General features: G+C 54.4%; 14 protein-coding genes across 14 annotated transcripts; 6 read left to right on the forward strand and 8 right to left on the reverse strand.

The window, feature by feature from the left end:
* Window positions 1-658: 658 nt before the first annotated feature.
* KU80 (ATP-dependent DNA helicase II subunit 2) lies at window positions 659-3,086 on the reverse strand (the record flags this gene model as incomplete). Its single annotated transcript, XM_051467744.1, has 5 exons — window positions 659-2,272; window positions 2,319-2,569; window positions 2,616-2,683; window positions 2,731-2,858; window positions 2,931-3,086. 5 exons carry the CDS (start codon window positions 3,084-3,086, stop codon window positions 659-661), a joined length of 2,217 nt encoding a protein of 738 aa, XP_051328903.1.
* A 412-nt stretch (window positions 3,087-3,498) lies between these two features.
* J4E85_003477 (uncharacterized protein) lies at window positions 3,499-4,687 on the reverse strand (the record flags this gene model as incomplete). The annotated part of the gene is made up of 3 exons (XM_051467745.1): window positions 3,499-4,290; window positions 4,343-4,457; window positions 4,521-4,687. 3 exons carry the CDS (start codon window positions 4,685-4,687, stop codon window positions 3,499-3,501), a joined length of 1,074 nt encoding a protein of 357 aa, XP_051328904.1.
* A 454-nt stretch (window positions 4,688-5,141) lies between these two features.
* J4E85_003478 (uncharacterized protein) lies at window positions 5,142-6,068 on the reverse strand (the record flags this gene model as incomplete). The annotated part of the gene is made up of 2 exons (XM_051467746.1): window positions 5,142-5,909; window positions 5,967-6,068. 2 exons carry the CDS (start codon window positions 6,066-6,068, stop codon window positions 5,142-5,144), a joined length of 870 nt encoding a protein of 289 aa, XP_051328905.1.
* A 724-nt stretch (window positions 6,069-6,792) lies between these two features.
* On the forward strand, window positions 6,793-10,125 carry J4E85_003479 (uncharacterized protein; the record flags this gene model as incomplete). The annotated part of the gene is made up of 1 exon (XM_051467747.1): window positions 6,793-10,125. The coding sequence occupies one exon, from the start codon at window positions 6,793-6,795 to the stop codon at window positions 10,123-10,125; it is 3,333 nt and encodes a 1,110-aa protein (XP_051328906.1).
* A 618-nt stretch (window positions 10,126-10,743) lies between these two features.
* On the forward strand, window positions 10,744-11,121 carry PIN4 (Peptidyl-prolyl cis-trans isomerase pin4; the record flags this gene model as incomplete). Its single annotated transcript, XM_051467748.1, has 1 exon — window positions 10,744-11,121. One exon carries the CDS (start codon window positions 10,744-10,746, stop codon window positions 11,119-11,121), a length of 378 nt encoding a protein of 125 aa, XP_051328907.1.
* Window positions 11,122-12,360: 1,239 nt separating this feature from the next.
* Window positions 12,361-15,409, forward strand: J4E85_003481 (uncharacterized protein; the record flags this gene model as incomplete). The annotated part of the gene is made up of 3 exons (XM_051467749.1): window positions 12,361-12,489; window positions 12,605-13,019; window positions 13,077-15,409. The coding sequence occupies 3 exons, from the start codon at window positions 12,361-12,363 to the stop codon at window positions 15,407-15,409; spliced, it is 2,877 nt and encodes a 958-aa protein (XP_051328908.1).
* Window positions 15,410-15,909: 500 nt separating this feature from the next.
* On the forward strand, window positions 15,910-17,259 carry J4E85_003482 (uncharacterized protein; the record flags this gene model as incomplete). The annotated part of the gene is made up of 1 exon (XM_051467750.1): window positions 15,910-17,259. One exon carries the CDS (start codon window positions 15,910-15,912, stop codon window positions 17,257-17,259), a length of 1,350 nt encoding a protein of 449 aa, XP_051328909.1.
* Window positions 17,260-17,560: 301 nt separating this feature from the next.
* J4E85_003483 (uncharacterized protein) lies at window positions 17,561-18,682 on the forward strand (the record flags this gene model as incomplete). The annotated part of the gene is made up of 4 exons (XM_051467751.1): window positions 17,561-17,860; window positions 17,975-18,107; window positions 18,190-18,383; window positions 18,491-18,682. 4 exons carry the CDS (start codon window positions 17,561-17,563, stop codon window positions 18,680-18,682), a joined length of 819 nt encoding a protein of 272 aa, XP_051328910.1.
* Window positions 18,683-19,260: 578 nt separating this feature from the next.
* J4E85_003484 (uncharacterized protein) lies at window positions 19,261-19,868 on the reverse strand (the record flags this gene model as incomplete). The annotated part of the gene is made up of 2 exons (XM_051467752.1): window positions 19,261-19,479; window positions 19,545-19,868. The coding sequence occupies 2 exons, from the start codon at window positions 19,866-19,868 to the stop codon at window positions 19,261-19,263; spliced, it is 543 nt and encodes a 180-aa protein (XP_051328911.1).
* Window positions 19,869-19,929: 61 nt separating this feature from the next.
* On the reverse strand, window positions 19,930-20,574 carry J4E85_003485 (uncharacterized protein; the record flags this gene model as incomplete). Its single annotated transcript, XM_051467753.1, has 1 exon — window positions 19,930-20,574. The coding sequence occupies one exon, from the start codon at window positions 20,572-20,574 to the stop codon at window positions 19,930-19,932; it is 645 nt and encodes a 214-aa protein (XP_051328912.1).
* Window positions 20,575-21,542: 968 nt separating this feature from the next.
* On the reverse strand, window positions 21,543-22,717 carry J4E85_003486 (uncharacterized protein; the record flags this gene model as incomplete). The annotated part of the gene is made up of 4 exons (XM_051467754.1): window positions 21,543-22,268; window positions 22,321-22,376; window positions 22,431-22,572; window positions 22,706-22,717. The coding sequence occupies 4 exons, from the start codon at window positions 22,715-22,717 to the stop codon at window positions 21,543-21,545; spliced, it is 936 nt and encodes a 311-aa protein (XP_051328913.1).
* Window positions 22,718-23,078: 361 nt separating this feature from the next.
* Window positions 23,079-23,461, forward strand: J4E85_003487 (uncharacterized protein; the record flags this gene model as incomplete). The annotated part of the gene is made up of 2 exons (XM_051467755.1): window positions 23,079-23,298; window positions 23,358-23,461. 2 exons carry the CDS (start codon window positions 23,079-23,081, stop codon window positions 23,459-23,461), a joined length of 324 nt encoding a protein of 107 aa, XP_051328914.1.
* A 163-nt stretch (window positions 23,462-23,624) lies between these two features.
* J4E85_003488 (uncharacterized protein) lies at window positions 23,625-24,702 on the reverse strand (the record flags this gene model as incomplete). Its single annotated transcript, XM_051467756.1, has 2 exons — window positions 23,625-24,372; window positions 24,611-24,702. 2 exons carry the CDS (start codon window positions 24,700-24,702, stop codon window positions 23,625-23,627), a joined length of 840 nt encoding a protein of 279 aa, XP_051328915.1.
* Window positions 24,703-25,563: 861 nt separating this feature from the next.
* On the reverse strand, window positions 25,564-27,569 carry J4E85_003489 (uncharacterized protein; the record flags this gene model as incomplete). Its single annotated transcript, XM_051467757.1, has 2 exons — window positions 25,564-26,658; window positions 26,715-27,569. 2 exons carry the CDS (start codon window positions 27,567-27,569, stop codon window positions 25,564-25,566), a joined length of 1,950 nt encoding a protein of 649 aa, XP_051328916.1.
* Between the last annotated feature and the right edge of the window lie 122 nt (window positions 27,570-27,691).

Raw genomic sequence — 27,691 nt, forward strand, 5'->3', positions numbered from 1 at the left:
GTCAAGATTCAGATTGGCACATAGAGCGCTTGGCTGGATCATGTCTCAGTAGTTTGAGAGTCTGTAGTTGCATGTTTGAAGAAGATAAGGGTCTGCACTGTGGAATAGGTATCCTAGATGGTTTTACAAAAGACCGGTCAGCATTTTCGGAATGGCCGCTCTGGCGTCGTAGCTGAGCTGCATCTTCCTAGGGCTGAGCTGTAACCGTCAGCTGGCAGGGGTCGCACACGTTAGAGGCTCATCATCTGATGTCAGTCGGTCCCCGGTGCTCGCACGGGAGTGTCGCAACAACAACGGCAGCCAGCCGCATCGCGCGACCGACTTGTCAGGCCCTTGGCTGCGCCTGGTCTATTCGCGTGCGGAAACCATCATAGTGGCGACGGGTGGCTTACACATTTGAAACGGTTAATGCTGCGGTTGAACATGACGAACGTCTGATGAGCGGTGTCGTGGTGTCTGGTGCAGGAAAGCCATGGAAGGAGGCACGGAGGAAGCTCGGACGGAACAGGTGCGTTAGCCGAGAGTCATCCGTAAGACATGTACGTGCAGCAGCAAACAAAGTCACCACTACACGACACAAGTGCATTTGTGCATACGATCATGCTACAATGATCTCTCAGGCCGCCTTGATGTAGTACATCTCAACAGTCCAGTCCCCTCAGATCTCGTAGAACCTCCTCGCCTCATCCTCAGTCACAGCGCTAGTGTGGCACCTGTTCAAGTCCACAAGTCCATACTTGCTCCCCTTGATCTTCCACCACATATCGCGACGATTGCCATTTAGCTTGCCGCCAAGGATATCTTCCTTCAATTGCTTGATGAAAGGGTTGTATATGTCTGGCTCCTCGAGCTCGATAAGCTCCTCGCGCATGACGCGAATAGCTTCAAGTGCCCGTCCATAAGCATTATCGCCCACACTGTTGCTGATAAGATTGCGAATCTCCTTTGCAACATCATCCACGGCTTCTTGGATAGCCTCCATGTCGTCAGAAGCGGCCAGTGCTTGCTTGAATGAGGGTATGAGGTTGTTGGTTTCGATCTTGACTCGCTTGGGATTGCCGAGGAGTGCGTCAACATCGAGACCGGAGAGGGGCTTGTCGCGATCTCCACGCTGGCGTTTTCCTCGACCTTTGACCTTTGGTGGGACTTTCTTGACATCTGCTGCTTCCATCAACCTCTTCATTTGCTTTTCCGATGCAGCGAGGAGCTCTGCTGGTGGCGCGGAGTACTTCATTAGGATCTCGGGTGGATCGGGAATAGGCAGCGTAGGGTCGGGGTGCGTCGCTCGCCATTTGATCACATGCCCAATGCGGTGGACAAGGGGTGAGAACGTATCCTCTGGTTTCGCGTATTCCTCTGGGTTACCCTCTTCGTCGCGGCCAAATGTCGATAGATCCATTGCGTCGACATAATCGCTCATTGCGTCAAGGAGCTTGTCGGTAGGCAAGTCTCTATGCTCTGTGATAGTTTTGCCACTGACTGTGAGCTTTCGATCTAACGGTGGGAACTTGTACCGTCTCATGTCTTCCTCGAAAGGTAGCTCAACATCGACCAGAGCCTCCCACTCCAGCTCGATACGGGGAACAAGGAGCAGCAACACTGGAGGTTTGAGGTCTTTTGCCACCAGTCTTGCGATCGCATAGCAATCGGCTTCGTAGAGAGCGTGAATGAACGAAGATAGGGCGAGCTGTGCTTGGGTATTGGCCTTCTGCGGTACGATGAAGTTGGAGCGACCAATGGGAAGATAACGCTCGAACTCCTCCATCTTTACAAAGCCGACCAATTCCAGAGACTGTTGGGTTTCTAGTTTGACGACATTCATATCGGACTCTGAGATGTGCACTGCAGTTCTGCCGTATTCATAGCCGCGCTCTAGCTCGTCAAGCTCAACAGGGTTCTTCAGACCAGGCTCATCCAGGTTGTCCACTTGGTAGACGCGCTGGTTGTGGACAGCTGCCAGATCGGGCATCGGCTGGTCTTCGCCCACGACAGTCGCCGATGACTGCCCGGATGCGCCCGGATCCGTTCGTACTGCAAACGTACTTGCTGTGGGCGGCTTTGATATCATAGTACATGGATATCGCTCGACATCAATGGTAATGGTGGCCTCGTACTTGCTAGCATCTCCTAATGTAAGCGAGCCTCTGTAGCTCTGAACAGGGCGGGTTTCCTTGAGACGCGGTGTATGAAGTTGATCGACGGCTGTCGCAAGTGTGCCGAAGTTGCCATCGCAGTCATTTATGAAGCTTTTCAATATCGCTTCGTTCCTTGCCTAGATTGGGTTAATCATTGTCCGCTTTGGCGATCGTGTCACATACCTTTTCCGCGTTCTTGCCCTCCTCTTTATAACCCACATCTTCGTCATCAAAATCGAGACCGAGCAACACGATCTCGAATGGAGCAGCCGGGTCTTTGATCTTTGCCGCCATCTCTGCGAGATCGTTTGTGTCCATTTGACCGCGACCGTCAGTCACAATGATCACCCTGCGATCGTACTTCAATGGGTTGCCTTTGGCACCTTGTGTCGCATTGCCAATCATGTAAACAGCTACCGCAAGTGCGGAAAGCACTGTGACAGTTAGCGAGAAGTAAAACTAAAGATGCATGTTACTCACGGTCGCCGCTGTCTGTCTTGCTTGGTTTGAGCTGATCTTGCAGCATCCGAATGTCGCCGAGTAGATATCTCGCACCTGTTAGTATATACAACATAATTCGTGTCTGACAGCTTACTGCTTCAAATTTGAGAATACTTTTATGTTTTCGTATCCTTCCCCTTCTTCCATGTTGCCAGCAAGATCCGTTTCATCTGTCCGACAGCCAATCACGCTCATCAACGCGGTCTTTCTGCCTGACGCGACCTAAACATCCATTAACTTTCGAGACATGACGGCATTGAGCGGCAATTGAAGCTTCACGAGCATTGAACATACTAAATCTCCAAATGAACGTCGACTTACAGTAGTGGTGATCTTGTCCCACACATACTCCAATGCCCAATCCAGGTCGGTCTGATCGCGGCCATGTCTCTTTTCACCCATTGACCGTCCCAGATCTAGGATGTAAACTGTCGCCTCCTTACCAGCCATGATTGCGTTATAGTATGCTTCTTCTGCGCGCTTCGCGCCCGGGCGTGTGGTGACTAGCGTCGCGTGCCGCTAATTTTACGACGTCAAAACACTGGAGGCCGAATGAATTATGTGCTTTGGCAGTGTTGGACGTGATGAAATAGAGAAGTCGCAATCAAAAGAAAGAGCGAAGGCGTGAAGTGTTGTAGTCGTCGCATCAGACGGCACGGTGTAGCCTGTTGCGTTAGGCAAACGTGGCACGGACCATGTACTACAACGCGAGAACATGTGACGAGCTAGCCTCATGGAGCCATAGACCAAGGAACGCAGCGTGGTTTCGCTCATACGTTCATGATATTCGATTACGGTGCAGTTAAAGTATGATTTCTAAGGTCTAGCGTCCCTCAGGTCTATCTTCGCAATGTCTATATGTTCAGCCAAACCTCATAGTAAGAGCCTCAGGCTTACTCCCCATAACCTCTTCAATCTCTTCCAAATTCTCCTTGGTCAACTTGCGATAAACATCAACCGCCTTGACAGTCTGATAAATCTGCTCCGGCCGCGACGCACCGGTGATCGCACTCGACACGTTCTTGTTTGACAGCACCCACGCCATAGACAGCGTCGCAACGTCAGTATCAAGCTTCTTTGCAACATCCATGAGCTTCTTGATCTTGCCTTGTTGCTCGTTCCATGCATCGCTGCCAACGCTTTTCATGACGGACTGAATGTATGGGTCGTCTGATACGCGGAGACGCGAATCTTCTGGCACGCCGTCGACGTATTTCCCTGTAAGGAGACCGCCTTGGAGGGGAGAGAAGATGGTGAGGCCGAGGCCGCGGCGGGTGTAGAGGCCCGCGTCTTTGAACTCTTGGTCTACCTTCTGAGGGCGGAGCAATGAGTAGCCGGGCTGTTCGACAATTGGGCCGATGAGTCCGAGACGGTCGGCGACGGCCCATGCTTCTTCGATTTCAGAGGCGAGCCATTCGGACGTGCCCCAGTAGAAGGTTTTGCCCGTGTTGATGAGGTAGTTGAAGGCGCGTACTGTTTCTTCGATGGGTGTGTAGCGATCTGGGCGATGCGCGTACAGGATGTCAACGTAGCTTAGCTGTAGTCGTTCGAGCGAGGCTTCAGTTGCTTCGATGAGATGCTTTCGTGATAACCCAAGGTTGTTGATCTTGTTGCGTGGCGAGGGGAGGGCGGAGTTGTGAGTACCCCAGTAGATCTACGCCAGTCAATACGGTCCAATGGTCTAATCCCGCTCCAGCGTGTAATACCTTGGTGGAGACGACAATATCGTTCCTGTTCCACTCGAAGTGTTTGATCGCCCGACCCATGACCTTCTCAGACTCGCCCTTTGCGTATCCTTCAGCGCAGTCGAAGAAGTTGATACTGCAGAGAAACAGATGCAAAGTCAGTGTACATCACACACGTGTATCGTATGCTTTGACTTACCCGGCATCAAATGCTGCTTTGAGACAAGCGAAAGTGCTATCATCGCCGACATGACCGCCGTATGTGAGCCAACCACCGAGGGAAATGGCAGAGATTTGCAGTCCGCTCTTGCCCATGAAGCGGTACTCCATCTCAGGTAGATCTTTGGGTGCTTCTGATTGAGACATGTTGCAGAGTGGATGTTTGAGAAATAGGTGCTCCACTGTCAAGAGGGAACAAGTCTGATTTATATTGCGATAGCATCATAGTCTCCAATTACCGTGTGTAAGCAAGCCACCAACGATACCGCACGATACAGTGCAGGACGATCTGCTGAATGTGGTTACTTGCTCTAAACAGCCATCCAAGGTGGGGCTACTCGCTGCAAGATACCCCGCACAGAGGGCACGGCGGCGTAGGCGGCGCGGGAAATACCAGCTTCGTCCCGCCTGTCGTCATCACTACGGAAGACCACTTTAGGCGGTGGTAAGGAGTATTGGAGGGGTGTACAGATAGCAGAGAAGGAGTGCGCTTGCAGCAAATGAAAGCACGGGGTGATGGGACCGAGCATGTACGGCAGCATGCCATGCAGACATTCTGGAAACCATCCACCGGCATGCCCTTTTCTACACGCAACACGCTTCACCAGATACCAGGAACCATTCTCTTCCGCGGACCTACCTTGGCGGCACCAAATTTCTCCACGTACCACTCCTTCGTTCCGACGGCAGTCACGCCTAAGTTTGTAGCGACAAATATAGTCGCGCAGACCAGTGTCCAATTGACCCAGCTGCCCTCAGGAGCTGCTATGAGCGACAATAGTGCGTAGATGACGACCTCGCAGGTATAGTGTGGGCAGAGTAGGTTCGGGAAAACGGTATGCGAGGGAAGCTGGTAGCCGTTGCTCTCGGTGCGGAGGCGGTAGAGGTAGCTGTGGTAGGAGTGTTGTAGCATCTGCGCGGTGACAACTCCCGGCACCAATGCCCAGTTGCCGGCGGCATTGCTAGGTGTCTCAACCCAGATGGACATGTTTATCGTGATGTAGAAGAGAAGTCCTAGAACCCAGTGGGCGAACCACATCCGGCTCTTGCTCGTCGAAGTGTATGCGTACGACTCGAGCATGCGTCGCAGGCCCTGAAGCAGCAGGAGCGCCCAGACAATCTGCTGCTGCCTGCCAGCTTCCCACACGTGCAGTCTCCATGCCCAGAACAGCGAGCAGAGCACGGACGTGATGTAGAAGTGGGTGAAGTAGTTGTGGGGCACTTGTAGCGACGCAGCGTAGTCGAGGGTACGTGTGAGAACTGAATGCTGCTGAGCGGGTGGCTCCTTCCTCCCGCTCACGCCGGTGACACGGGAGCCATAAGCAAGAAAGCGCGAGCGCAGGGCAGGAACAGCCTGAATGACGAGAATCTAGTAAGCCGGACTGATTAGTGAGGTTGCATGTGGAGGTGAAAGGTGCCGCGATACAAGAAGAGACGCAGCGAGGTAGAAGATGCGCAGCAGAGCCACGGGGTGCAGGTCCTCGACGCGGCAGCCTATAGCTGAGAGCGAACGCGATAGCGAGGCCATGTCGGGAGTATTGAAAAGTGAACGCGTAGGGGGCTGTGACGGCAGAATGATGAAGCCCTGACTGGTGCTGACCGCTTATTCGGCGGGCGAGTCACGTGTCGCCAAAGCCAATCTCTCCGTGGTTCTCGCGACCAAACAATCTGGCCCGCAGGAGATGATGAGGGCTAAATAACGCGGCAAAGGCCGAGTTAGCGGCGGTTTGGAACCTTGGGAGTCCTGTTTCGGCTGGGATGGCGAGCCACGAGGAACACGGGACCAGCAGCTCGCAGCGCTCCCTATGAGTGGAAGAGGCCGACTGACAGACAGCGAGCCACGCAGCAGCAAACGTCACGGCACACGGCGCGGTAATCGTGATGTCGCGTCGCTTGTTGTTCTCCGTTCACGATAGACGATGGCTTGATAGCAGCACAAAGGCGAGTGCAGGGTTGCCTTGACGATCCATGCCCCCCATGGCTGGCGCAGGCCGGTGAATGGTGGAGCGCTGCCTGCTACTGGCAAGCCTCTCAGCTCTTCTCCGTGTCGCTCCTCCTCCACTACACCTCACAACGCGCCTTCATCACCCACCCCCGACCGCGCCGTCCATCGCAGCCCGTCAAGCAGCCCAGCGCCCTGTTGTTGTTGCCGCCCGCGCCCACCCTTCTGCAGAGGCCTCCGTTGTGCTCCTTCCGTCCCTTGCTCTGCAAGCCAGCATGAGGCAGGAACTCGAGTGTCCTGTCCCAGCGTAATGACCAGTAATGCCGATCCGGTCTTAAACGCACCCTCTGCCCCCAAGTCCTTCCACCACGACCGCCCGCACAGCCCGCCGTCGCCTCGCCCGGCACCCAAGACGGCCGCGTTTCCGTCCCAACATGCTCACGATGAAGACCAGGACGCTGAAGGCGAGTCCGAGGCCGAGACGGTCGTCCTGTCACGGGACGAACACCCCGAAGAAAACAAGATGATCAAGACCGAGCGCGTCGAAGACGACGACGACGATGCATCGCGGCTGCGCTCCATCAAGGAAGAGTCACGGGCGCATTCAGCCCAGCCCAACGGCCGCGTCAAGGTCAATGGCGCCAAACACGCCTCGGAGCGCGATGCGAAGAGCCCCGTTCCTACTTCACCCAGCAGCCGCACGGCCTCGCGAAACACCAAGGACACCAGTCCAAACGACTCGGCCAAATCGCCCGTCCGATCCGCCCTCTCCCCCACACAAGCTACTACTCGCGGCCGCAGCGCGTCGACTGTCGAGAACCGCAAGCGCAAGCAGCGCGACCAATCCTTCCCCAAGACCTTCGAGCCACCGCGACAAAAAGCTAGGACCGAGGGCTTGAAGGACGCGCGCCCGCCCCATTCGCCTGGCACGCCAGGTTTTGGTCGCCCACACAAGCGCTCGCAGTCAACACAATCCGCCGTCACGGGTATCGCAGGCCGCAAGCGCCGCGAGGTGACCAATCTCGCTCTATCGACAGAAGAGCATTGGTCGGGATCGAGTTCAGATCACTCAACATCACCGCAGCCCACGTCTGCGCCGCACCTCCAACACGCCCGGGTGAAGCGCTCCACCAACCGTGCGCTGACCTCGCCCGCACGCACCATGCCCCAGCGGAAGGTCGACAGATTTGGCGCAACGCGTCTTGCTCGAGAAAGCGAAAGAGGCGATCTGGATGCAGTCAAGGAAGCCTTCGAAGACGCGCCCGACGAACTGAATCAGCCCGACTACGCCGGTATCGCTCCGTTACAAAAAGCCTCGCTGCACGGTTGGGCGCCTGTCGTTCGATACCTGATCAGCAAAGGCTGCCGAACAGACTGTGAAAGCCACGATCGAGACACTCCTCTTATCGATGCGGTAGAGAACTCGCACCTGGATGTCGTCAAACTGCTGCTCAACGAGGGCAAGGTCAATCCACATCACTCCAACAAAAAAGGTCAGCGTGCGATTGATGTGCTGGACCCGGAAGATGACGACGCAGAGGAGATTGAGAAGGAGCTTAGAGAGGCGATGAGAAGACGGGCAGACACGTCCAACAACGACCCCGAACGCACCCAGAAGCAGGCCAAGACCGCATCGCGATTATTGTACAACGAGTTCAACGTGGAAACGTTGATCGAGAAGGCTGGCGATGGCGACATCCTTGCAGTGGGAGAGCTGATCAACAGTAATATCAAACCGAATATTACCTGTGGCGTTGCGGCAGCAAGAGGTGGACATTACGATATCCTCAGTATCCTCCTCGCGAGTGGCCTCAAGGCTGATCCCGATCCGTCCAAGCACCCAGAAACGCCCATGACAGTTGCCATCGGACGAGGATACCTCAAGATTATACAACTACTTCTCGAGCAAGACAACTTCAACCCCACTCGCCGAAACAAAGACAACAAGACGTATTACGAGATCTCTGAGGAACGACATGGTCCTAAGTGGGAAGAAGAGAGGGATATGCTGAAGCGCGCCTGCGAGGAATATCAAACGACACACCGGAGCCCGCGGAGAGTCAAGAAAGAAGCTCCAAACGCCCCGGCGAACCGCATGAAGAGAAAGACGTCGCCGCGAAGAGAACGGTCGTCTTCCCCACGCCCTAATGCAAAACGCGCGCAGCTGGTAAAGTCGACGACAGAGCCTGCTGCACCACAAAAATCTCGACGACTCATGTCCGGAAAGGAAAAGGCGACCAGAGAAGACCAAAGAAGAAAGCGCGTTGTGGACGACGATTCATCAGAAGAGGAGAGCGAAGAAGACGTACGACCGCCCATTCGGAAGGCCAAGCAGCGTTCTTATAGCGAAGGCGAAGAAGCGAAGCCTGTCAAGAAGGTTGTGAAAGCACGATCAGACGACAATGAATCCAAACGACCGGACCGAGCACACTCAGACGAGAGCGACGAGGACCATGGTACTAAGCAGCCAGTCAAGATCCGGACAAAACCAGGCAGACCACTCAGCGCCAAACCGACACCCGAGATCGACTCTCCAGACGAACGCAAGGTTGTCAAGAACAAGATCAAATACAAGACCGTTGAAGACAAGATTAGGAAAAGAAAGATGTCGGATGCATCAACAGACGATGTTAGCGTGAAGAGGACGCCCACAGCATCTGCCAAGTCTACACCCGTACCGCCTGAAAGGATAGCAACTCCAGAAGTTGAGCGCGCACGTCGTCAAGAGGAACATAAGCTACAGGCAGAAGCGAAACGTAAAGCCGCCGAAGTTGCAGCTGAGGCCGAGGCGAAGCAGAAGGAAGCAGAGGAGGCGGCTCGCAAAGCTGAAGAGATCGAGCAAGCGAAGAAGAAAGCCGAAGCGGAAGCAGAGACACAGCGTCAAGCAGCAGAAGCAGAAGCAGCACGAATACGAGAGGAACAGGAAACTCAACGCCGAGCAGACCAGGAAGCGAAACGCCAGAAGGATCTGCTCGAACGTCAAGACCGGATATCCAGGCTCCCCCGAGCTTTGAGACGCGCCTGCGAATTAGGCACCAATCGACCGCTTCATTTCGCAGGGGAGCAACTTGGTGTATCTGCTATCTTCCTACCGTTGTTCTTGGCAAATGCTGAGGACCTCGGTGACTCGCAAGCCATCCCAAATCGGAAGTACATCTGTTCGTTCCAGGCTGTCGGCATACTTGGTCTTCCCGAGCTCGATCTGGCGCATCTCGACGCTCCTTACTCTGAATGGTCGCGCATTCCCGTGAGCCGCGCGCAACGAGATGCCATACTTCGCCAATATGACATTGCGCTGTTAGCCCAGGACACCCGATTCCCAATGGAAGGCTCGCCAGAGTTTGACTACGCCAAGATCCAGGACAGCATCAAGGAAGCTAAGCATCAGTTCTCTGCTATGGAGGGCCTGTACTGGGTGGAAGAGTCGCTGCTTTACGCCGAAGTCGAGAAGATTGAAACCCTACGGCCGCTGCTCTGCCATATGCGCTCTGATTGCAAAAGACGACGAATCCATCTAGTCGACAGCAGTGACGAAGAGCCAGAGAAGAAGCCGAAACCAAAGAAAAGCTTCATGGACATGGTGCGCGAGCACAACGGCATCAATGGCACAGCGCCTCGCGCAATCGTCAACGGCAATGGATGAAGTAGCTAGGATATGGGGCCCTGATTGTATACCTATTCGGATGTGAACGATCCCACATTGCCGCGCCGTGTCGTACTATGTTGTACGAAGAACAAGAGCGCCTGGGGGAAGCTACAGGAAACTACGCCTGTCAATATGTTATGTAGTGTCCAGCTCCGCAGCGAGAGACTGGCCTGGAAGTATAGCGTGCTCAGCAACTCCATGAATGAGGATTGATGTGCACAATCACGAGATAAATTCAAACCATTGACGAAGAAACTCTATAATCTTATCCGCTGCATCATGCTTTCGCTCTCGTATCGTGCCAGGTTAATCCTTGTTGCCTCAGGCTTCACCCCACTTCGGCGCATCTGGCCGCCCCAGTGGCCCCGCATGGGAGCTCCAAGCTCCGGTACACTTTCACGAATCCAAGTTCCTCACGCGCATAACTTTACAATACTGCGAATACCTCGAGGTGATAGGTCTGGAACTCCAGTCTACCAACTACCGATCCCAGCCTTCGATACCAACTAATTCTGGTCCCGATTGCGCCCTTGCCAGCCGTAATAGCCGCATCCGCGAAGCGTCCCACCTGATACACGCTCACGTCTACGCCCTACTCTACACTCCCACGGCAGAATGGCACCCAAAAACAAAGGCAAAGGCCAAGCCAAAGACGACAGCGGTAGCAAATCCGAAGCCGGCGGAGGAAAAGGCAAACTCAAGCCCGCGACCTCGATAAACGTGCGACACATCCTCTGCGAAAAGCACTCGAAAAAGGAAGAAGCTCTCGAGAAGCTGCGCAACGGCGCGAAATTCGACGAGGTAGCCAGGGAAATGAGTGAGGATAAGGCGCGTCAAGGGGGCAGTCTGGGCTGGAAGGTTAGAGGGAGTCTCATGCAGGATTTTGAGAAGGTGGCGTATGAGTTGGAGCCGAGTACGACGGCGAGCCCGAAGATTGGGGAGGTCAAGACGAGTGAGGGATATCATATTGTTATGGTTGAGGGGAGGAAGTGAGTGGGATGGCGATGTGAAGTCAGAATTGTTGTCGAGAGGTCATGGATGTGCTGGACAGGCATGTGGAGGTTTATACTTGATACCCTAAAAATGAGAAACGATTCGATACTGCCAGGCCTATGGAACTCAATCCCATGGCGAGCTCAGGAAAATACGAACGGCTTAGTTGATGCTCAGGCTTTGTTGCAAAATAATTGTACCCATTCGCTGGCGCCTCTGAAGAATGCCTTCCGATCATAGACGGTTTCATCATTTATGCAACAACCGTCTGCATCCTACGAACATCTTTGGCTTGACATGCAATTGCCGAATGTAAATGTTATCCCAGGCAATACTCGCTATGCAAACAACTGCACAAGCCAAGTTGTGTTGGTATTTTCGCCTCATTCCATTATCATCGCAACGGCCATTCTTCGCCGCGAATTGGAGCGGCTGCACACAAAGAATAGTGGGAATGCGGAATCGTCATATTTATACTTGAGGTACTTGCGGTGTAATCTTCCATCACGAAACCGTCAAGTGAGGCGAGACAAGACACGTCGGTGGCTCTCGGCCACCATCAAGCAGCTCGGGAGCGCTGCGCTAGCGCCCTCTTTATCGCAGTGAAACCGCTATCTCGGTGATCAGCTGGTGCACGGGAGCGCTCCAGTATCACGTGCGGCTGAACCATGGCGTCATCATCTCGAGCAATAGCCTCTTCGGAGGCAGTCATTGAGTGGGTAAAGGCAGTATTAATCGGGCGAATTCTTGCGGCTCCTCACGGCTGACGACGTGTCTGGAAGCCTTGTGTGGTAGCGAACCACTCGGCCACTCGAAGTACAAGAATCAGCCGATCCGGAGCTCAAACACGAGGAAAAGCATCAAAGAAGTGCCTTGACACATAATTGAGTAGGCCGTCGGACCATCAGTTCATAAGAAAAGTGATCCCAGGCGCCAATATCAGCCTTTCGCCCTCTGCGACGCGAGCACTGGCAATCCGGTGTACCTGCGATAGAGTTGGCGCGCCCCCGGCGTCCACTAACGCTGCACTGACCCCACTCACTAGGCAGCTACTACTTACACCTCCAGCTCCGCCGCCGTCTCACCTGCTCCACCTCCGCCATCAACTCTCCATCAACCACCTCGACAGCGACAACTCTCTAGTTGCTGCACCTCTTTGTCTCAATACAGCGGCGGCCAGCTAGCTGCAGTCGCTCTGACTATTACTCCCCCCCCATCGCCAGCCTCACTCGCCCAATCATGGCGGCGACTAACAACGTCCCCGTGACTCTGGACACGCCCATCGTCGTCAAGGTCCTGTTCCGCGGCCAGACGAAGAAGTTCAAGCTGCCGTTGAAGGATCTCGGAGCTCACGTGTTGCCCGACAAGGTTCGTGACTTTCTATAACCCGAGGTTGTCACGTCTAGGCGATCGGATCGGTCGCTCGGACGTACGATCAAACACGCTCGGGAATCACGATGCTGACTTGATATGTGATGTTTAGCTCCGCAGTGTTCTTCAGCTTGAAGCCGGTGAGCAGGTCGTCTTTGAGCGCTATTCCGACTCAGCCGCGTCGTATGTCACCCTCGACGCCGACAAGCCCCAGGTCTACAAGACGCTCTTCCGCGCCGCAAAGGCGAAGCTCAAGTTGCGTCTGAGGGCCACCGTCCCCGGCGAAGAGCCCGTGGCTGCGCCCGCACCTACACCAGCGCCAAACCACGTCGTCCGACACTACCAGCCCACTGCCCACCCCGTGAGCACCGAGACTCTCACTCCACTGGGCGGCGCTCCCGTCTCTCCGGTCATTGCCCGCTCCCCAGAAATCAAGCCCACCGAAAGCACCAGCCCTGTATCGCCACCAACGACAGTAGATGCTGACGGCGAGGCTCCCGTACCGCAGGCCTTCACTGCTCGTCAGAGTAAGCAACGATTCCTCATATCCATGTCGCACGATCATCGGCTAATGCAGTGTACAGGCTTCTTCAACAACCTCGCAACTGCGAACTACAACTCCGGTCTCGCATTCCGCCCCAAGCCGAGCAACGCGTGCACTTCGTGGGTCGTATACTGCAACAACTGCAACGAGCCCATGGAGGACGAGCACTTCCACTGCAGTGTATGCGACGGTGGTGATTACGATCTCTGCCCGGCCTGCGTAGACAACGGCATCCACTGCCCCGGAAGCGGACACTGGATGGTCAAGCGCTTCGTCAAGAACGGCAGCGTCGTCAACAGCACCACCCAGCGCATCGCACCCAAGGTCAAGGCCGAGACCGAGGAGCCCCAACAACAGGAGATTCCAGGTGCCTTTACCGATGAGAAGCAGTCCGTCACATACGAAGAGGAGCCAACCCGCACCTGCAACTGCTGCGTCAAGGTCCTCCCCGAGAAGGAATTCGTTACCTGCGTTCCTTGCGAAGACTACGACCTCTGCCTCACTTGCCATGTTAGCAACAAGCACGGTCACCACCCTGGCCACACCTTTAAGCCTGCCACGTCTGAGACCGTTCTGCCAACCCTGGCCGATTTCTTGTGCAACTCTGGCAGGAACGTCCGCCACAACGCCGTCTGCGATGGCTGCGACAAGTTCATCTACGGTGTCCGTCACAAGTGCTTGAACTGCCCAGACTGGGACTACTGCTCCGACTGCCTCAAGAACGCCAAGTTCATCCACCCCCGTCATCGCTTTGTACCCATCTACGAGCCATTGGCTGAGCCTCTGAACAGCGCAAACCGCCACTACGGCATCTACTGTGATGGTCCTCTCTGCAAGGACAAGGAGAATCTGTCGTACATTGACGGCGTCCGCTACAAGTGCGCTGTTTGCCACGATACCGACTTCTGCCAGAACTGCGAGGCCCATCCCAGCAACAAGCACAACCACACCCACCCGCTGATCAAGTTCCAGACGCCTGTGCGCAGCGTTAGCGTTACTACACTCAACGACGACAAGCAGCGTAAGTCGATGGCTAGACTCGGCGACCGCATGTGCGATAGGCGATCTACCTCAACTGAGACTGCCCCAGTCGCTCCTTCCACCAATGCTGCGACCCAGGTCCAGACCATTGTCGACGTGAAGCCCTCCGCCGAGCCCCAGGTCAAGAAGGAGAAGATTGCTATTCGTGATCTCCTTGTCGACTCTGTTGAGCCGGTACAAGAGAAGCCTGCCGTACCTGTTCAGATCAAGGCGCCAGTCAAGACCGAGGCTATTCCCATTCCTAGGTCAGAGACTGCTACCGAGGGCCTCGACGCGCACTTCATCCGGGACACCATCATTGATGGCTCCAAGATCTGTGCAGGCCACCAGTTTGTTCAGGTCTGGACTCTTCGCAACCCTGGCCCCAACGCATGGCCGCGCGGCTGCAGCGTCCGACATGTTGGCGGTGACAACATGCTCAACATCGACAACACCCGACCTTTGAGCCACGTTGAGCTTGCTGAAGCTAGCGAGAGCAACGTTCTTGGCCACACTGTCGAGGCTGGCGAGGAAGCCCAATTCCGTGTTCTCATGAAGGCACCCCAGCGCGAGGGCACTGCCATCTCCTACTGGCGCCTGAAGACCCCCGAGGGTATGCCCTTCGGCCATCGCCTCTGGTGTGACATTGCAGTCGTTGCCGTGCCCTCGCCTGTCGCCGCTCAGCCAGCTATCCCCATGCCAGTCCAGGTTCCTACTCCCGCATCCGGCTCAGCCACCACGTTCGAGGTGGCTCCTAGGTCGAACCCTCTGTACGACCGCCTCCTACAGGCCAGGGCTGAGCGCATGAAGCAAATGCAACACACTCAGCAACAACAACTGCAGAAGATGAAGGATGCACACCACTCTCTGCAGCAACAGCTGGATCAGCAGAAGATGGAGCGTGTTCAGCGTGTACGCAAGGCTGCCATGGAGCGTCTTATGGAGGGCCGCCGCAAGGTGCACGAGGAGGCGAACCGTCGCAAGGAACACGAGGCTGCCCTTGCTACTATCAAGCAGGAGCCTGTTGCTGCTCCCAAGGAGGAGGTCAAGGTCGAAGAGCCAGTTGCCGAACTCCCAGTCGAGGAGAAGCAGTCTGCATCTGAGCCCATCGCTTCCGGCATGATCTTCCCTCAGCTTGACAAGGAGTCTCCCGAGTCCAGCACTTACGAGTCATCTACCACAGCTCAGCCTGCCTCCCCATCTGAGAAGAGCACCGTTGCACGCACTGTCACCGTGGCTTCAGATGACGAGTTCTTCGAGGATGCTGAGAGTGTCGCCCTTATGTCAGACGATGGCTTCATGACCGATGAGGAGTACGACATCCTCGATGCCAGCGATGAAGAGATGCAGTAGGTGGTTTGATAGGCGTCAGCGAAAGCTGCCATATTTCGTGAGCACAAAGGTAGGCAAAGTGTTCCTGGTTGGTGTCTAAAGCGTTCGAATTTCTGGGTACTGGGGGCGTCAAAAGGAATGGCCTGCGAGATATCGCGATCACACAACATTCCCTACACAGAGAAGGCGCTGGAGCGCGCTTCGATACACCTCGACGGGACATGTGAGTAGGGTGCTTCACTGCCTCTGACTCGGTTACGGCTCTCCTACTTGGCTCAATTTGATCTTTCCTTCCATGTCTTCTATATGTGTAGTAAATCAATGGTAGTTTTCTTGAATACGCTTCTTGTAACAATGTGACGAATGCAAAGTCTGATTGACAACACATGCGCTATATCTTGATCGTTTGCGGGTGGAGCATGACTAAGCCAGGGTCTTTTAGCGCGGCCATGCTAGCGAAAAGTGCCCCAGAAAAAAGTTCGAGCCGCAAAGTATCGATACGCAACACCACCCGCACTACAATGTCGTCAGATACAGAGATGTCCTCGGCGGAAGAGATTGCCATTGTCTCCAAGAAGGAGCGACGCGACAAGAAGGAGAAAAAGGTCAAGAAGGAAAAGAAAGAAAAGAAGCGCGCGAGGGCCGAGATAAAGGCTGAAGCTGCAGAGTCCGACAGCGACGCAGCCGAGACACCAGCAAAGAAGCGCAAGCGCGAAGCATTGCCCGAAGAACTCGAGATCGACGTCAACCTCCCCGAACCCGCCTCTAAGAAAGCCGCTCGTAAAGCAAAGAAAGCAAAGCTGAACCCGACACCCGCCGCCGACGCAGACGGAGAAGCATCGGTCGCGAAGACGGATGCGAAGACAGACGCAAAGTCAGCCGAAGACAGGGAGAATGCCGCGAAGCGCTCGGAATACGGTGTATGGATCGGCAACTTGCCATGGTCTGCCACGAAGGAGTCGCTACGAAAGTTCTTGACGGACAACACCGAGATCCCCGACGACCAAATCACACGCATACACATGCCCCCTCCCACGAGGCCGCCACCCCCGAGCTGGACTACAAAGCCAATGAACAAGGGTTTCGCATACGTCGACTTCTCTACTGAGCTGTCAATGTACTCGGCGATTGCCTTGACGGAGATGAAGATGGACAACCGCGCGTTGCTGATCAAGAATGCAAAGAGCTTCGACGGGCGCCCAGACAAGCCCAAGACGGAAGAGACTCAGGATAACGGACGTGGAGCCAAGGATGCGAAACCGAAGAACCCTCCCAACAAGCGCGTGTTCGTCGGAAACCTCTCCTTCGACGTTACCCAAGAGGATCTCAAGAACCACTATGCACCATGTGGAAGAATCGACAACATACACATGGCAACGTTTGAGGATTCTGGCAAATGCAAGGGCTTTGCCTGGGTGACTTTCAGGGACGTGGAAGCTGCGACAGCAGCGGTCAAGGGCTTTGTCTTCAAAGATCCATCTGCTTTCAAGAACAAGAAGGACAAGGACGAGAGCGATTCCGAGGTCGACACCAGCAAACCCGTAAAGCAAAGGAAATGGCTAGTCAATAAGCTCATGGGCAGAGAGTTGCGTCGCGAGTTCGCCGAAGACAATCATACCAGGTACCACAAGCGGTTTGGCCATGAGAAGGAGGGTGCGGATGGAGAGAATACAGGTCGCGAGAGAGGCTTTGGCAGGGGAGGAGGAGGTCAAAGAGGAGGCAGGCAAGACTTTGGAGAGAGCAACGGCGGACGGGGTGGCAAGCGAAAGGTTGACCCGAGGAATATCAAGAGTGGTGCTGCTCATATGAGTACCCAGAGGGCGAGTCAAGCGATTGTTGAGTCGCAGGGCAAGAAGACAACTTTTGATTAAGCGTAGACGTTGTGGTTGGGAAGGAATACATAGGATGGGTTGTGAGCAAGAGCTGGTCGTGGTTGACCGCATGTTCCTGCTTCGCATTGTGACACCGGCAGGTGGTTGGCGCATGGCTTCAACTGTCATCGCCCTCTTCCTCATCCGCTCTCCGTTCCTCAAAACAACCCTAATACTATTGCTACGCCCTGAAAGCGACTCATCTTGATCAACCTATATACCACCTTCTTACCATATATCTCTCTGTTCCTACCATAGCCCAAACCCCCAACCTTCCGCCCACCCACCTCCACCTCCAAGAATGTCAAACCTAAAACGCATATCCATCCTCCCCAACCCGTCCTGCGAACGCGCCGGCCTAAAATCCTACGCCTCCCTCCTCCGCAAATACGACTTCGCACCCACCACCGAAGGGCCCTTCCAAGTCCTCGACGTCGCCACGAAATCCGTGAAGAACCTATTCAAACCCGCCGCCAAAAAAGAAACCAAACCTGTCTTGAGGAAAATTGAAGAGGAGGGCAAACCGGGGGAGGTCAAAGCGGAAGACCAACAGAATGACGCGTTGTATATTTGTCCCGTGGAGATTGGAACGCCGCCGCAGGTGATGAATTTGCATTTTGATACTGGGAGCAGTGATCTTTGGGTACCGTTACCTATTCCACTTGGCTATGGTTGGGTGACGATAGACTGATACGATCTGTGATTGTAGGTATAGTCTACCCTGCTGGATCCTGCGACGAAGAAGGCGGCGGTGAATGGAAAGACGAAACACAACGTTTTTGATGCAAAGGCTAGTGAGACGTTCAAGAAGGTTGAGGGTGCGAGCTGGAGGATCAGGTATGGGGATGGTGAGTTTCTTCCCTTCTCTTGCCTTCACTCGTTCAATCAGTCTTACCACATAATGGACTCTTCGCTGACTACGACACACAGGCTCTACGGCCTCCGGCATCGTCGGCACAGACAACGTGACCCTCGGCGGCCTATGCATCGAGAACCAAGCGATTGAACTCGCCAACAAACTCAGTCCGCAGTTTACTTCCGGCGCAGGAGACGGGCTGTTAGGTCTAGGATTCGGACATATCAATACCGTCAAGCCGAAGAAAGTGGCTACGCCTGTTGAATCCGTCAGTTCTCTTCCCTTCTCTCCATTCTCGTTCTTCCATCATTCCACCTTCCTGCCGTTTCTGCACCAACACATAAACACACTGCTAATCCAACGCCTGTCCTCTAGATGATCTCCCAATCCGACATCCCCTCCTCCAGCGAGCTCTTCACCTGCTACCTCGGCTCCTGGCGCGACACCACCGACGCCGATCACGGAGAATCATTCTACACATTCGGCTACATCGACGACACCGTCCTCCGCCGCTGCGGCGTCTCAGAACCCCACTACGTCCCCATCGACTCCTCACGCGGGTTCTAGCAGTTCCCCTCGCCCACCGCCGTGCTAAACGGCGAAAGCATACAACGACCACCTGGAAACACGGCGATTGCAGACACAGGAACTACACTAGCGCTACTGGATGATGCGCTCTGCGAGAAGATATACAGTACCATTCCTGGTGCGGTGTTCGATAAAGCGCACCAGGGTTGGGTTTTCCCGCTGGGGACTAAAGTCACGGATTTACCTACGCTGGCGCTGGCGGTCGGTGACAAGGTGTTTGAAGTCCAAAAGGAAGATTTTGGCTTCGCGAAATGTGGGGGTGGGATGCAGTATGGGGGGATTCAGTCGAGGGGCAAGAGCGAGTTTGATATTCTGGGCGATACGTGGTTGAAGGGGGTTTATGCGGTGTTTGATCAGGGGAGGAAGAGGTTTGGGGTTGTGCAGAGGGTGGAGGGAGTGCAGAATCTGGAGGCGCCGAAGTAAGGGGTGGATTGGGGGGTTTGTTTAATCCTGTGGCTTTAGATTGTAGTAGATGGTAGGTAGGTGGTATCAATTATTCTGATTCATGATTGAACTCCACTATCCCATATCATCATACATCATGTTTGACATGCGGCCTACGGCGCAGCAGCATTCGCGGCCAACCACTGCCCAAACGCCGCCGCATTCCTCGTCTGCATGAAAACAGTGCCCGGTCCTGTGAATTTGCATACAAGGCCTTCACCGGCCGTCATGTTACTGATGATACCACCACTAGCAACACGTTCGAGGACGTATTTGCAGTTCCACGCGACGAGGTGGCCGTTATCGATGATGAATTTCTCGTTGGCAGCAAGCTGGAGGAATCAATGACGTTAGCACTCCGTCAATCTGGCATGGTGATGGATGAATGGAAACCTACATCCTTCCTGATAATCGCGCCAAAACTCGTCACCCAAAGCACACCCGTCCCACTAATCTTGTACACGAACAGTCCCTCCCCACTGAACATGGCTTTGCCGATCCCCTGACTCTTATACTCTGTCACAATACCCTGTGTACAAGCCAGGAACGCGTCGCGGCCCACCGACCATGTCTCCTTTCCACCGAGCTTGATGATTGTGATGTCGCCGATGGAAGGGGGAGCGAGGAGGAGTTCACCAGGACCCGTGTACGTAGATTTGGACATGTCGCCGCCCATGAGGGCTTTCTTCAGGGAGAACTTCAGGTTGCCTTTTAGCGTCATGGTGTGGGACATTGCTATCATCGCGCCTGGGGTTGTGTTAGTCATTCGTCCTTTGCATCTTTCACTCCCTAGAGTAGCGAAGTACGGATATCGTAGTGGAAGACTCACCAGGTTTAGCAGTAAAAGGACATCCAATGGCTAACTGCACTGTGAGAATGGAGTTTGTGTCCCTGTGGCTCACGCGATAACTTCCTCCATTGAAAGTTCCCACGTCGTCTGCTGAGGCACTTGCGGGTGATGTGTGTGCTGCCGCACCCGCGCCCACGTACTGCGGTTGCTGGGGTATGCTCTGCTGGCTCATCTGCGACTGATGGCCCATGCCTGGATGACCAGTCTTCTCAGCGGGATATCCCGAGGGAGTCGCGCTCGGGCTTCCGCCAGGGAATCCACCAAAGCCGGGGCTCATCGGTTGCTGTGGCTGTTGTTGTGGCGGCTGGTGCTGCTGTTGCTGCTGCTGCTGGAAAGGCGGGGGCGGCGATTGCGCTTGGCCTGGGGGCGGGAAGTGCTGTTGCTCAGGTGGCGGCGCATATTGCTGTTGTTCAGGAGGCGGCGCATAGTGTTGTTGTGGAGCGGCATTCCCCCCTGGCGGAGGTGGGTAGTGTTGTTGCTGCTGTTGGTGTGCGGGAGGGGATGTGGGTGGTGGAGGGTAGGACTGGCCGCCTGGCGGAGGCGCATAGTACTGCTGCTGACCCTGTTGGTCTGGCATATGTTAGAGGTGTTTTCAGGAGGAGCGGTGTTGTGGTATTGGAAGGCTGGAGAAGGAGCGTTCGGTATATGACGGGACGAATGTAGATGGTGCTGATGTACCTGGCGGTGCTACTTCTCGTCAGTTTACTTTCACACACAATGCGACATGCGACTCACGAGGGTAGTAGTTCCCGCCCGGTGGTGGAGTTCCCTGATATCCCGACATATTCAAGCTTGCGATCCTAAGGCGACGAGTTGACGCGACTGCAGTTGGGTCTCAGGGAACAAGGTAAGGGGATGTTAGCAGCAACCACGCGCAATGTAGGAGACAGGAGAGGAGAGGAGAAGGGATTAGATTAGTCTACGGAAGCATCAGCACCATAAGCAGTATAGACATTTTAACCGCGCGCCCCGTTGGTGTCTCCTTGGTCAAGCTGCTCAGCCTCCAGCGCGCAGCTGCTGGCTAGCGGGGTCTCTCGAGCCGCCGAATCAGCGCCCCGCTTCCCTCGCTCTGGCCTACGCGCCAAGCCTGTGCCACGGGTGAGTAAGAGAATAGCATAAACTCGTTCATGCGTGTGCAGCTATTTTGGACGAAGGAATTCGAGTTGGGCAGAAACAAACATGTTCGCATGCCTCCACGATGCAGGGGAGCTCCGGGAGGCACCGTAGCTATCAGGGTCCACTTGCGACCGACTTAAGCGCCCACGATGTCTCACATGCTAGTCTGCAACTTATTCCCCAGCGCGTATATCAGCTATCATACATTACGCACGTACTGAGCAAGTTCTCTTCGACGTCTATTAGACTGTATCTTCTGACTCATCTCAATGTACATGAACCTTCCACAGACATTGCTTGAATCATCATGACCGTTCATACCGCCGAAAAGCGTCATAACAGCAACAGCCGTAGCGCCCGCTGATCGAGAATCCCCAGCCCAAGCCATGCATAACATTGAACATCGTAAAGCGCATAACATCAATTCCTTTAACCCACCATTCTCCGCCTCTTTCCGATCTGGGCCGAGAAACCAGTCTTGATGGCCTGTACCGAACGTCTCGATCCGCAGCTGTTGCAGGTGACGAAGTTGAGACGGTTCTCACCCTTGGAGAGGTCGGTATCGGGCGAGCGGCAGGTCTTGCAGGTGACATATTCGACAATGTATCGTCGGAGGACGTTCTCGAGTTGCTTCTGCTGGAAACGACCCTTGATGACCAAGCGCTTCTGGTCGGCGAACGAACCGCTCGTACCCAATTCAGCGAACAGGAACTGAGCAACGTGCTCGTCGGAACGCTTCATACGCTTGCAAATCTCAGCAAGGTTGGCAAAGACGGTCTTCTTGTTTCCTTCGCGCATGCACTGTGGGGGCGGGATCTTGTAGCTCTTTGTGCCCGAGCTGGCGAGGTCGGGATGTTGTGCGTGGAGGAGCGTGAAGAAGCGGTTCAGGAGGAGGTTGTACGAGATGGGGGTCGTCGAGTTGTGTTCCCAGATGCCGGTGCCCTTCATCATGTCGCCTTCTTGTACTTCGGGTTCAGGAGCAGCGACCTCCTCCTCGCCTTCGGGCTTGTCGCCGCCGGCGGCAGCGAGCTTGGCCTCGAAGTCGTCCTCGACCTTCTTCTTGCTGGACTTCTTCTTCTTCTTCAGCGCGGCGAAGTCGCCCTCTGCGCCGTCCTCTTCCTCGCCTTCCTTCTTCTTGGAGGACTTCTTCTTCTTCTGTATCTTGTCAGCAAAATGTTGATAATCGCGCATGTCTTTTGCGCCTCACCTTCTTTGCGAGATCAGCGAACATGTCGGTGACCTCCTCGACCTCTTTGTCGTCGCCTGTAGCCCCGCTTGTCAGTGACTGATGTATTTCCAATGTGTGGTCCATCTTACCAGCACTCGCGGCGTGGCCCTCAGCAGAGTCCTTGTCGCCGTTCATCTCTAGTGATTCGGTAACGTCGCCGTTGCTGTCGACAATCGTAGCACCTTCGGAAAATTGGACCGACTTGCGGGGTTTGCGGTCAGGGAGATCGGCCTGTGTAGATGTCCGTTAGTATGTCGCTCTTTGTAGGGAAGTAGAAATAAATCGTAGCTAGCAAGCTGGCATGCAGCAAGCCCACTTTCAAGGCACAGGATATTTCGAAAGCGAACGTGGGGCTGTGACGTACAGAATCAGCCATGATTGCGGTTGCACTCGTGTTTTCGATCTTCAGTGAGTTCTGGGGATGTTCTGGTATCGATTCGGAGTACGTAGTGATATGTAGGCGTGATGTGTCGAAGAGTTAGGCAGGCGGTCACCCCAAAGTTCGCCGCAACACATGTGTGAGTCGAACGCTGAGTGCCAAGATTTGCGTCACGTGCCGGCTGCCGCTAAGCCCCACCTCCGCTCATTGGCTGGAGCGCTCCGACACCATTCACCGAACGCGCCTCTACCACAGCCGTCGCGATTCCGTCACTATCGCCAATGCTGCTACGGTAGTCCGCCGATCCAGTCATACACCCACCACCCTCTCCTGTCAACGATCCAACATCACCGCCACCATGTCCCTGAGCAATAGCGAGAGCTTCATCGAGCCATCCTCCAACGACGAGATCGATTCGTTACCATCCTCGGCAACAAGCTCCTCAGCCGATGAGGAAGAATACATGTCAGATGCGGACAGGGAATGGAAAGAGTCGCTGCAGCAATTGGAGCTGCTGTTGACAATGGTCATGGTGCCATATCTGGGGAAATACTTTGGCAGGAAGGCCGCATACTGGGGTACGTCATCTTCAAGGCTAGATGACCGCATAGATGACAGGTAGCTAACATCTTTGCAGGATGGGCCAAGTTTATGGAATGGAAATACCCCGTCGAGATCGTCTTTTCGAGTCCGAAAACGTTCAAGCTGGCTGGAGCTGTTGAGGCAGCAGCCACACTATGAGCGCTTTACACTACTTCGGCGGCTTCACACAATCAAGCATAGGCGTTTACGGCGTTGGGTCCATCAGATATCCACACACACTGGACGTCACTTGTACATACCACTCTATTACCACGACACATCGAACACTTATATTACAAGGCAAAGGGCATTCGCCCAACCTCTACTCAAGAATCTCCCCGTTGAGAATCGTTCTCCCATAAGCATCATGGTGCCAATGGTCACCCTCCAGGGTAGTGAGTCGGTCCTGCATATGTTTTGTGTCGATTCCGCCATCCTTGGCATGTATCTCCTCCATCTCCTGCCTCTTCTTGCTCTTGGGCTTCCCTTCTTTGATGCGTAGCTTCTCAAAGTAGACGTACGAACCATAGTAGATGCCAGATGTGTTGCCGTTCAAAGCACCTTTCTTGCTGCGAAAAGCAGAGAGTTGGCGCGCGTTGAGCGTCTTGGGTGGATTGTGGAAGGACGCTGAGGCTGCGCGAAGGAACGCAGCTTGGGTTACACCGGGTTTCTTGAGGTGTACGTTGATCTTCTTGCGGACGTCGTCGCATGTATCTATCAGCGTGTCAGTCCTCAAGTCTCTTCCGTCATGGTGGTGCGAAAGCTTACCGTACACTGGTACTTTATCTTCCTTCTCGAAATCCAGCTCAACATCATCGACACTAGGCACACTATCCTTCGCCGCGACTCCTTCATTCTTCTTCGCCTTCTTGTTTGCAGTCGTTTTGATTCCCGCCATCTCGCGCTGCTGGAAGAACGCGTACGCTGCCGGATATACAGAAGACTCAACTCCCTTGTCCTTCCCATGCTGGCTCATGAATCGCGAGTACGCATTGGGCGTAATGCCAACTGCCTTTTGGAACTCGCCCACTTTCATTTCGCCATTGTCAATCAAGGTGCGTATCTTACGCCTGCATACAAATCAGATACTGTACGCAGATCATGGAGAATCGGAGATGTTCATGGCGGCACGTCAACCTAGGAAAAGACTGAACAGGTCTGCAGCCTATATCAACATAGAAACCTACAAAGTAGGTGGCCTAACATCGATGTAGGCTCTAGACCTGTTCGTTTTTTTTTCCCTTTGTATGAGGTGGCGGCGTAGAAACACGCAACGCGCACATTGTCACTAGAGGAAAAATCGCATACCGTAAGACATCGCAGCTCTCCGTCACAGGCCTGTTCTCAAGCTCAAAACTTATTTCGTCATCATCGATGATTTGCATGCTCGGGTTAGGCATAGTGGGGTTCGAGGTAGTCGGGTTTAACACAGTTGGGTTTGGCATGGGCGCATTCGAAATGATTGTGTGCGGCATAGGAGGCGGGTTCGACATATGCTGATGCGACATAGGTTGGTTCGACATAGGCGGATGCCGCATAGGCTGGTTCGACATGGGCGGGTAAGACGCAGTTGGGTTCTCCAAAGTCGGCATCGGGTATGGGTTCATATATGCCATGTTGTGGAACTGCGCGATCCTGATGTGATTGTATTCCAATGACAATATACAGCGACAGTCGTCGGAACGCACTAAGGTGGCGAAAATGCAGTTTCAGAGGAAAATAGTAGAGATAGATGAGAAAGGGCGGCATTGCGATCACCCCATCCTTATGACGTCTTGTTGCGACGCGTCTGTGTTTTGCGCTAGTGGGCGGGGAAAGCACAAACGCGTTCTCAGGGGGGCGAGTATCAACATTGTGATCGGGCATGCAAGACGCCTTTCCGATCCAAACGAAGAACTTCTTTCTTTCAATGCGCAGCATCGTGCTGTTGAGATGTCTTGACTATTCATGTTTGGCGACGCGCAACGTTGAGAAAGTCTCTCACAACTTCTGAGCATCAAGACAGAACATCACAAGCAGAGAGATCGTGACTTGTTGGAACGTAAGCATAACCCCAAAGAAACCAGTGCATTTCGATAACGGCGCATGATGACTCCAGAATCTTCGCTGGCCATTGCTTTTTAATAAGTTTTTCGCTCTCCAGGGCTGCTCATTCGCTGACTGAAACGGACGCTAGGCACTTGAACCGGGGGGTGTATGTGTATACAACATGAAAGCGCAGCACTATCCATAATCACGCCGAAACACGACGAGCCGCGAAATTAAACACGGCATAATCGTCCGTTCTGAGTTTGAGTCCCTTGCTCGCCATCCCTGATTTCCCAGTCCTCACTGCCAACGGCTGTGGTCGCGTAGAAGACGCCCTTGGGGTCCCACTTCTTCTTGATCGCGAGAAGCTTGGGGTAGTTCTTCGCGCCGTAGAAGTCGATTTGCCAGTTTGGCTCTTGAATATCCGCCTCGTTGAGATAGACGCCGCCACCCTCGGACGCCGGAGCGACTGCACGCCACGAGTCCATGATGTCGTACGTAAGGTAGTCGGATGCTTCCTTCAGTTGAGCGGGCGTCGCGTTCTCAGGAACCATGTTCGCGGTGATCAAGAAAGACTGGGTGTTGCGCCACGCTTCATTGACAGCATTGTCAACGTTGAAAGGGTTACCTGGAGCCATGTGATAACCACCGACCGTATGACCATTCATCACGGTGTCCTTGACGGTGGTGTAGAACGAGTTGAACTTCTCCACGGTCGCCCAAAGGCTCTTGGGGAAGAGACGGGTAGCTTGACGAATGGTGGTCACGCCGAGCGTATCCGCACCCCACGAGCCCTTGTTGGCAGAATAAAAGTCGTCGTGGAAGGTCGTGTTGGGGGTTACCGAGATGTTGAAAGTTTTGAAGTCGTCAAACAAGTCTTTGGTGAGCGCATTGAAGGACTCAATGGTGTGGTTCGGCGCAAAGAAGGGAGTCATCTGGAAGTCGAGTGTCGTACCGTAGTTCCAGATCCAGAAGTACGAATAGGTGCCAGCGTTGGTGTACTCGGGGAATCGCTTCATGTAAGCGTTGATGCCCTTCCAGAAGTTGGCAGAGTCGTTGACTGGGGCCTGGAAAGAGAAGACAGATTTGGTGACGTGTATTCTCGGATGGGCTTTGGCGACGACTGAGGTTACAACACCAAACGTTCCACCGCCTCCTCCGCGAAGAGCCCAGAAGAGATCGGAGTTGCTGGAATCAGAGGCGGTTACGAAACGCCCATCGGCGGTGACGACCTCAAAGGCGAGAACTTGGTCAGCGGCCATGCCGTAGATGGACGCGAGAGGTGAGTGGCCACCTCCGGTGACATAGCCACCACTCCATCCAACAGTCTACATCTAGGGTTAGTAGTTGCGCCTCCGATATACAGTGTACCGTGATGACTTACTTCACAGATACCAGCCATAACCGTCACGTCGTGATCGCGGGCAGCTTCCAGGATCTCAAACCCTTGGACACCAGCACCAGCCTTGAACGCCGGGCCGCTGTACTCATCCGAGTCGTACTTCTCAATGAACCGGATGTCCTTGAGATTGTGTGTCCAAATATTGAGAGCACCCGCGCCAGTCGACTTGCCAATGTAGTCGTGCCCAGTATTCTTAACAGTCAACCTGAGGTTCATGTTGCGAGCAAAGTTGACACCAAGCTGCACCTGGGCGACATTCTCAACGTCGATGGAGTAAGATGCATAGCCGCCTATCGTACAGGTGCCACTAGGGTCGTCGGTAGGCATGCATGTACGGCCCTGGAAGAGCGGCCACATCATCGAGGTCGGGTCACTCGTGTGGAGATCGGATGTCGTGAATCTAGCAGAGATATCTGCGCATTTCGCCTCATCGTAGTCATTCCAGGCCGAGTCCTTGTAGCATGGCGCAGCGATGGGAGTCGTCTTGATGAGCGCTCCTCCCAGCAGGTTGTCGAAGGTAGACCATATGCTTTCTTCCGGATAATCGGAATCGCCCGGAAAGACTTTGCATTGGCCGCTGCTGATTCCATGCGTCGTCTCCTCCTCATTGTCGAAGCCAAGTAGTGAAACTACATCAATCTCACTCGTCTGGCGAGCAGCCGCATTCAGGGCGTCGTCGGTCAATTGGACTGCCTCGTTCGGGAAAAGCGCAAATCCGGCAGGCGAGTTCGTGGAGACTGTGGCGGCGGCAGGTGCGACATCGCGGAAAGCAACCGGACTTCCAAGAGCGCCGATAGCGTTTGCAGCTAGAAACAACAGAGGCCTGCGTGCAGACATAGCGAAAGGACAGTCGGTTAAAAAGAGTGAACGTGTAGGCGCTGCACGACCAAGCCTCGTCGACCCATCTTGATAAATGAATAAAAGCCCACGCCACACCGAACCGAAGGACTCATTCTAGA

The sequence above is a fragment of the Alternaria conjuncta genome, assembly GCF_024043145.1.
Source record: "Alternaria conjuncta strain BMP 0040 chromosome Unknown scaffold_4, whole genome shotgun sequence".
NCBI lineage: Eukaryota > Fungi > Ascomycota > Dothideomycetes > Pleosporales > Pleosporaceae > Alternaria > Alternaria conjuncta.